The sequence below is a fragment of the Sander vitreus genome, chromosome 17, assembly GCF_031162955.1.
Source record: "Sander vitreus isolate 19-12246 chromosome 17, sanVit1, whole genome shotgun sequence".
Taxonomy (NCBI): Eukaryota; Metazoa; Chordata; class Actinopteri; order Perciformes; family Percidae; genus Sander; species Sander vitreus.
This window is the reverse complement of record NC_135871.1, coordinates 31,521,470-31,528,969: the sequence shown is the minus strand read 5'-3', so window position 1 is coordinate 31,528,969 and position 7,500 is coordinate 31,521,470. Positions and strand designations below refer to the sequence as shown.

The following is a 7,500-nucleotide window of genomic DNA, read 5'->3' as shown; positions in this document are numbered from 1 at the left end:
GCACAACGTTCTTTACGTTAAGGGAAATTAGACCAAATTAATTATATAATAATGGATTTTAGAAATGATGATGGACGGAAAATGAAACCCACTGAATAAGTTTTCCTTCAATATCTCAGAGTATCTCCTCCACCTGCTGCTGCTGCATGGCTTCACATCTCACGTGTGTGTGTGTGTGTGTGTGTGTGTGTGTGTGTGTGTGTGTGTGTGTGTCTGTGTGCTGCCACTAACCTTTGCTCTGCTTCATTTACATGCAAGACTCTGAGGATTTCAGCTGGAAGGTAGGTCGCATACTGATGATGTCATGCCTCTGTTATACGTGCATGCGTGCGTGCGTGCGTGCGTGCGTACGTGCGTGCAGATGTGTGTGAAAGCTATTAGTTTTTAAACCAAAACGTAGTAGTGTAGATGTAGCCTGAGGCTAGTAATCTTCTAGGCAGATGTGTTGAAACTGTTGAATGTGTGAAGCCGTGACTGTGTGCTGACCGTGTGTGTTCGTACGGTACCAGGAGGACCTGGAGCATGACGAGCACTGCGCCGTGTGTAAGGAGGACGGCGAGCTGCAGCCGTGCCACAACTGCCCCCGAGCCTTCCACCCCAACTGCCTCCACCCGCCGCTCAAAACCCCCCCCAGGGGACCCTGGTACTGCCCCAAGTGCCAGAAGAAGGTAATCGCTGCAGCAAGATGCTCACCCGAAGCCACACGTTACTTCAGATCCAGTCAAGTCTGCGTTTTTCTCCACGTTTCAACAAACAAGCCGTAGAACGTTTTAATTAATCAATCCACATCTGATCTTCAGGTGCTGAACAAAGAAAACATGTCGTGGCCACAGAACTTTGTTCAGTCCTACGTTACACACAAGACGGGTAAGAACCTTCTCTTACTGTTATCTTAACGTTATCTAACCGTTATCTTACCGTGTTGTTCATACCTGTACTGACGGAATGTGTGTCTCTGTGTGTGTGTGTGTGTGTGTGTGTGTGTGTGTGTGTCTCTGTGTGTGTGTATGTGTGTGTGTGTGTGTGTGTGTGTGTGTGTGTGTGTGTGTGTGTCTGTGTGTGTGTGTGTGTGTGTGTCTCTGTGTGTGTGTGTGTGTGTGTGTGTGTGTCTGTGTGTCTCTGTGTGTGTGTGTATGTGTGTCTCTGTCTGTGTGTGCGCGCGTGCGTCTGCGTGTGTCTCTCTCTGTGTGTGTGTGTGTGTCTCTGTCTCTGTGTGTGTGTGTGTGTGTGTGTGTGTGTCTGTGTGTCTGTGTGTGTGTGTGTGTGTGTGTGTGTGTGTCTGTGTCTCTGTCTCTGTCTCTGTGTGTGTGTGTGTGTGTGTGTGTGTGTGTGTGTGTGTGTGTGTGTCTCTGTCTCTTTCTCTGTGTGTGTGTGTGTGTGTGTGTGTGTGTGTGTGTGTGTGTGTGTGTGTGTGTGTGTGAGAGCAGTGAGGCAGGAGGAGAAGCGACGGCTGCTCAGACGAAACACGGAGCTGAAGAAAGAGTGTGCTCACCTGGAAGAACAAGACGAGAAGCTTAACGAAGCACTCAAAGTAAGATCAACACACACCTTGTCTCCACTGGTAACGTTAAGGGTTAATACCTGACGTAGGGGGCGTTTGATTTCACCACCACAACACCAGACAGGTGTGTCGTACGTGTTCCTGGCTTTAAGAAAGAGTTTGAAATTCAGGTGAAACCGTTTCTTTCTGAGAGTCAGATGTTCAGACTGAAAAGTCTCTCAAGTCTGTACGCAAAAGTAGTTGTTGAACTAGAATAAAAGTATTTTTTAACTAAAATAAAAGTATTTTTTGCACAAATCCAGTAGCTTTGGCCTTGACGGACACCTTTAGCGATCTCGCTCAATACTGGACCAACTACCCTTCAACTACCTTCAACCTTTCATACCACTTTCTACTTCTACTACGCTACATTTCAGAGAGAAATATTGTACTTTAGTTACTCCGCTACATTCATCTGTTCCAGCTTTAGTTACTAGTTACTTTAGTTACTAGTTACTTTAGTTACTCCGCTACATTAATCTGTTACAGCTTTAGTTACTAGTTACTTTAGTTTACTCACTACATTCATCTGTTCCAGCTTTGGTTACTAGTTACTTTAGTTACTAGTTACTTTAGTTACTCCTCCACATTCATCTGTTACAGCTTTGAGTTACTAGTTACTTTAGTTACTCCGTCCTACATTCATCTGTTACAGCTTTAGTTACTAGTTACTTTAGTTACTCCGCTACATTAATCTGTTACAGCTTTAGTTACTAGTTACTTTAGTTACTCCGCTACATTAATCTGTTACAGCTTTAGTTACTAGTTACTTTAGTTACTCCGCTACATTAATCTGTTACAGCTTTAGTTACTAGTTACTTTAGTTACTCCACTACATTCATCTGTTCCAGCTTTAGTTACTAGTTACTTTAGTTACTCCGCTACATTCATCTGTTCCAGCTTTAGTTACTAGTTACTTTAGTTACTAGTTACTTTACACATTAAGATTACTGCACACAGAACACATGTAGTTTATAAAAGAAAGACGGAAAGAAAGAAAGAAAGAAAGAAAGAAAGAAAGACGGACGGAAAGAAAGAAAGAAAGACGGAAAGAAAGAAAGACGAAAAGAAAGAAAGAAAGAAAGAAAGACGGAAAGAAAGACAGAAAGAAAGAAAGAAAGACGGAAAGAAAGAAAGAAAAGACGGAAAGAAAGACGGAAAGAAAGAAAGACAGAAAGAAAGAAAGAAGAAAGAAAGACAGAAGAAAGACAGAAGAAAGATAGAAAGAAAGAGAAAGAAAGAAGAAAGACGAAAGAAAAGACAGAAAGAAAGACGAAGAAAGACAGAAAGAAAGAAAGAAAAAGAAAGAAGAAAGAAAGAAAGAAAAAGAAAGAAGAAAGACGGAAGAAAGAAAGAAAAGACGGAAAGAAAGACGGAAAGAAAGAAAGACGGAAAGAAAGACAGAAAGAAAGACAGAAAGAAAGACGGAAAGAAAGACAGGAAAGAAAGAAAGACGGAAAGAAAGAAAGACGAAAAGAAAGAAAGAAAGACGGAAAGAAAGAAAGAAAGAAAGACGGAAGGAAAGAAAGACGGAAAGAAAGAAAGAAAGACAGAAAGAAAGAAAGACGGAAAGAAAGACGGAATGAAAGAAAGACGGAAAGAAAGAAAGAAAGACGGAAAGAAAGAAAGAAAGAAAGAAAGAAAGAAAGAAAGAAGAAAGAAAGAAAGACGAAAGAAAGAAAAGAAAGACGGAAAGAAAGAAGAAAGACAGAAAGAAAGAAAGAAAGAAAAGAAAGAAAGAAAAGACGGAAAGAAAGAAAGAAAGAAAGACGGAAAGAAAGAAAGAAAGACGGAAAGAAAGAAAGAAAGAAAGACGGAAGGAAAGAAAGAAAGAAAGACAGAAAGAAAGAAAGACGGAATGAAAGACGGAATGAAAGAAAGACGGAAAGAAAGAAAGAAAGACGGAAAGAAAGACAGAAAGAAAGACGGAAAGAGAGAAAGAAAGACGGAAAGAAAGAAAGACGGAAAAAAAGAAAGACAGAAAGAAAGAAAGACGGAATGAAAGACGGAATGAAAGAAAGACGGAAAGAAAGAAAGACGGAAAGAAAGAAAGAAAGAAAGACGGAATGAAAGACTTAATGAAAGATGGAATGAAAGAAAGACGGAAAAAAAGAAAGAAAGACAGAAAGAAAGACGGAAAGAAAGAAAGACGGAAAGAAAGAAAGAAAGACGGAAAGAAAGAAAGACGGAAAGAAAGAAAGATGGAAAGAAAGACAGAAAGACGGAAAGAAAGACGGAAAGAAAGAAAGACGGAAAGAAAGAAAGACAGAAAGAAAGAAAGACGGAAAGAAAGAAAGACGGAAGGAAAGAAAGAAAGAAAGAAAGACGGAAAGAAAGAAAGAGAAAGAAAGACGGAAAGAAAGAAAGAGGGACAGAAAGAAAGAAAGACAGAAAGAAAGACAGAAAGAAAGAAAGAAAGACGGAAAGAAAGAAAGACGGAAAGAAAGAGAGAAAGATGGAAAGAAAGAAAGACGGAAAGACGGAAAGAAAGAAAGAAAGACGGAAAGAAAGAAAGAAAGACAGAAAGAAAGAAAGAAAGAAAGAAAGAAAGACGGAAAGAAAGAAAGACAGAAAGAAAGACAGAAAGAAAGAAAGACGGAAAGAAAGACGGAAAGAAAGAAAGACGAGAAAGAAAGAAAGACGGAAAGACAGAAAGAAAGAAAGACGGAAAGACGGAAAGAAAGAAAGAAAGACGGAAAGAAAGAAAGAAAGACAGAAAAAAAGAAAGAGACAGAAAGAAAGAAAGAAAGAAGGAAAGAAAGAAAGAAAGAAAGAAAGAAAGAAAGAAAGAAAGAAAAAAAGAAAGACAGAAAGAAAGAAAGACAGAAAGAAAGACGGAAAGAAAGAGAGAAAGATGGAAAGAAAGAAAGATGGAAAGACGGAAAGAAAGAAAGAAAGAAAGAAAGAAGGACGGAAAGAAAGACAGAAAGAAAGAAAGAAAGAAAGAAAGAAAGAAGGAGAGAGAGAGAGAGATTGACTGTTTGGATAGTTTCCTCTTTCTAAAACGTGAGGATTCTTCTTTACTTTTACTACTTTAACTATATTTCCCTGATGATACTATCACACTTTTACTGAAGGAACATTTTCACTGCAGGACTTTAACTCGTAACAGAGTATTATTACAGTCTGGTATTAGTACTTTTACTGCAGTAAAGGATCTGAATACTTCTCCCGCGGCGCGGAGTTGAATGTGTCCGCTGACTGCGTTTCGTGTGTGTGACTGTGTGTGTGTGTGTGTGTGTGTGTGTGTGTGTGTGTGTGTGTGTGTGTGTGTGTATGTGACTGTGTGACTGTGTGTGTGTGTGTGTGTGTGACTGTGTGTGTGTGTGTGTGTGTGTGTGTGTGTGTGTGTGTGTGTGTGTGTGTGTGTGTGTGTGTGTGTGTGTGTGTGTGTGTGTGTGTGTGTGTGTGTGTGTGTGTGTGTGTGTGTGTGTGTGTGTGTGTGTGTGTGTGACTGTGTGTGACTGTGTGTGACTGTGTGTGTGTGCAGCAGTGTATGGACGTGAGGGAGAGACTGCTGGGCCAGCAGAGAGACACTCAGGCCTCGCTGGAACGCCTCAAAGCTCTCATCAGGCTGATCCAACGCGACCAGCTCATCCAGGTCACCATGACGACCACCGCCACCATCGCCGCCGCGTCCCTGCTCTCGCAGTCCTGGATCAAACCCACCAGCACCTCCTCCTCCTCCTCCTCCTCCTCCTCCGCTGCCGTCGTCGCTGCCCCAGGCCCCTCAGCCGCCACGCCCCTGCAGCAGAAGAGCCACGCCCACAGCCAGGACGACAGCCACAACTAGCCCCTCCCTCCTCCCTCCTCCCCCCAGCTGCCACGTCACAGCGGTGAGGATTTCCCTTTTTGTCTTGAGTAATATCTAACCATCGTTTCTCCGCGGAGCTGAAAAAGAAAAGCCACAAAGAACTGAGAAAGGAAAAGAAAAGAGCCTCTTCACTCGATTTCAAGTATTTTTTAAAAACCCAAACACCTACAGTGCTTACGAGATTTCTTTTTTTATGTTTTTAATGTTTCTTGGCCTTAATGTATTTATTACAAAAAGTTAGATTACAGCGGCACGCCGGGAGTTTCTGCGCGCGGCCTGAAAGATATTTCCTTTTTTTTAAGTTTTTAAACACAGGTATAATTATTGTTCTGCGTATAGCGAGAGAGAACGGTAGACTTAGGGTCGTAGTCACAGATTAACAAAGCATCGGCGGGCGCCAGCGGGACTGTACATTGATATATCTGAGTAGATGTTTGTTCTCATTCTCCTACGAACAATGTTTTTGCCATAATAATTCAGGAAAAATGTTTTCATCGTGTATGTAAAACGAGCCTTCAAACAAAAACAGAGAATAACTTTTTTTCAGTATTAATAGAGTTAAAGTCAAAGAAAAAAGTATTTAAGAAAAAACTTACAGAAATTAGCATTTCTAGTGGAGATTTTAGTATTTTCATGCTGATGATGCCTGTTGATACATGTACGTTTTTGGAGTATTGAAGGGGATCACTGTACATATGTTGTATTATTATTATTATTATTATTATTATTATTATTCTCATGATTATGATTATTGCAGGTTTGTTTTTATCTGAAACAGGTGAGTCTCTGAGCGTTTGGCTGTTTGTTTTCTGTTCAGCAGCGACACAAACAACGATAGGACTTTCCCTTTTTAGTTTTTAGTATGTCGCAGAAACTGAGTGCCATGAATCCAGAAAAAGACAACATTATGGGAAGGGTTTCTAAGGAGGTCGACCTTTCTGTTAAAGAGTAAGATCCTTTCTTTTAAACATAAAAACATCCACGAAATCGCGTTCGCTAAACCCACCAGACTCCATGTAAATAAACAGTCATTTAAGCATCGTAAAACACACTTCATTCAAAGTCGACAGAAACAAAATAAAACTATGAAAAGCCGTTTTGGGTCGTCTTTCCACTTTTCCAACCATCACAACTCTAGTTTTGGTTGAAATAAACACATAGTTTACAGATTTACATGTGAAAACATGTTGGCTCTATACACGCTAAAAGTACTGATTATTTACATGGAGTCTGGTGGGTTTAGTGCTAGCGACTTCAGAGCAGTTTCTGGTTAAACAGAAAGGTCTCAAAGAGGTTTTAATGGTCTATCTCTGTAGGGATCCTTTCCATAATGTCATTCCATCAGTCACTTAGACTCAAAAACATAGGATAATAGGGTCCAGGTTGAAAAAAAAACCTTTAAAAGAAAGAATAAATAATATTGTTGGTTGTGTTGCATCACAGAAAACAAAGAGTTGAAACAGACAGAGGGACTATGTTGTTGTTTGTTCACAGCTGCACTCAAACACGTCCGAGTGGATGTGCGACGCATCCGTTCAGTCCCTTCCCCCTTTAAAACCAGTATAGAAAATATGCCAAAAACCTTTTCTTAGTTTTGTACTGGGATCATCTCATCAATAATGTCCTTTTCTCTCTCCCTGCCTATTTCATATTTCATATTTTCTGCCTCGGAGCTGTTTTGTTATTGTTTTGTTTTGTTTTTGAACTCTTGTGAACGTGTAAACGCTGACGAGCCTGTTAGTCTGTTACAGATGAACACTGCCTCAAGTACAAATCCTTTTCCAAGCCGGGGTTTCCGTCTGTGTTGCGTCATTTGTTTTTAGAGACACACCAGTCAATCAGAAACGGGACGACTCTGTCAAACCGCAACACCACCGTTTGACTGTCATCGGACTCGCGGGACAAAGACGCCAGCGTCCACCCCCCCCCCACCCCCCCCCATCCCCCCCCCCAATGGTGCTGACACACCAACCCGATAATCAGCCGTCAGACAGTCAGGCGAGGTCAGTGACTCGAGTCTGTTCGGTGCCGTCGTCAGTCGTAGGAGTCGTCAGCCTTCATTTGGGCCGATTAGACTTCGGTCCAGAAAATCGGTCAGTGGGCAGTCGGACTCAAGGACCAATCTGATTGGTGGAGTGCTGACCCT

The 7,500-nt window shown here is 41.3% G+C and overlaps 1 protein-coding gene across 1 annotated transcript in view; it reads left to right on the top strand.

The window, feature by feature from the left end:
- The window catches only part of phf21b (PHD finger protein 21B), a 114,688-nt gene extending 107,398 nt beyond the window's left edge, over positions 1-7,290 (top strand). The window contains exons 11-15 of the mRNA XM_078273468.1: positions 259-281; positions 510-668; positions 801-867; positions 1,428-1,531; positions 5,031-7,290. Of these exons, the coding sequence (XP_078129594.1) occupies positions 259-281; positions 510-668; positions 801-867; positions 1,428-1,531; positions 5,031-5,333 (656 nt within the window). The 3' untranslated portion in view covers positions 5,334-7,290. The remainder of the gene's footprint in view (positions 1-258; positions 282-509; positions 669-800; positions 868-1,427; positions 1,532-5,030) is intronic.
- The last annotated feature ends 210 nt before the right edge of the window (positions 7,291-7,500 follow it).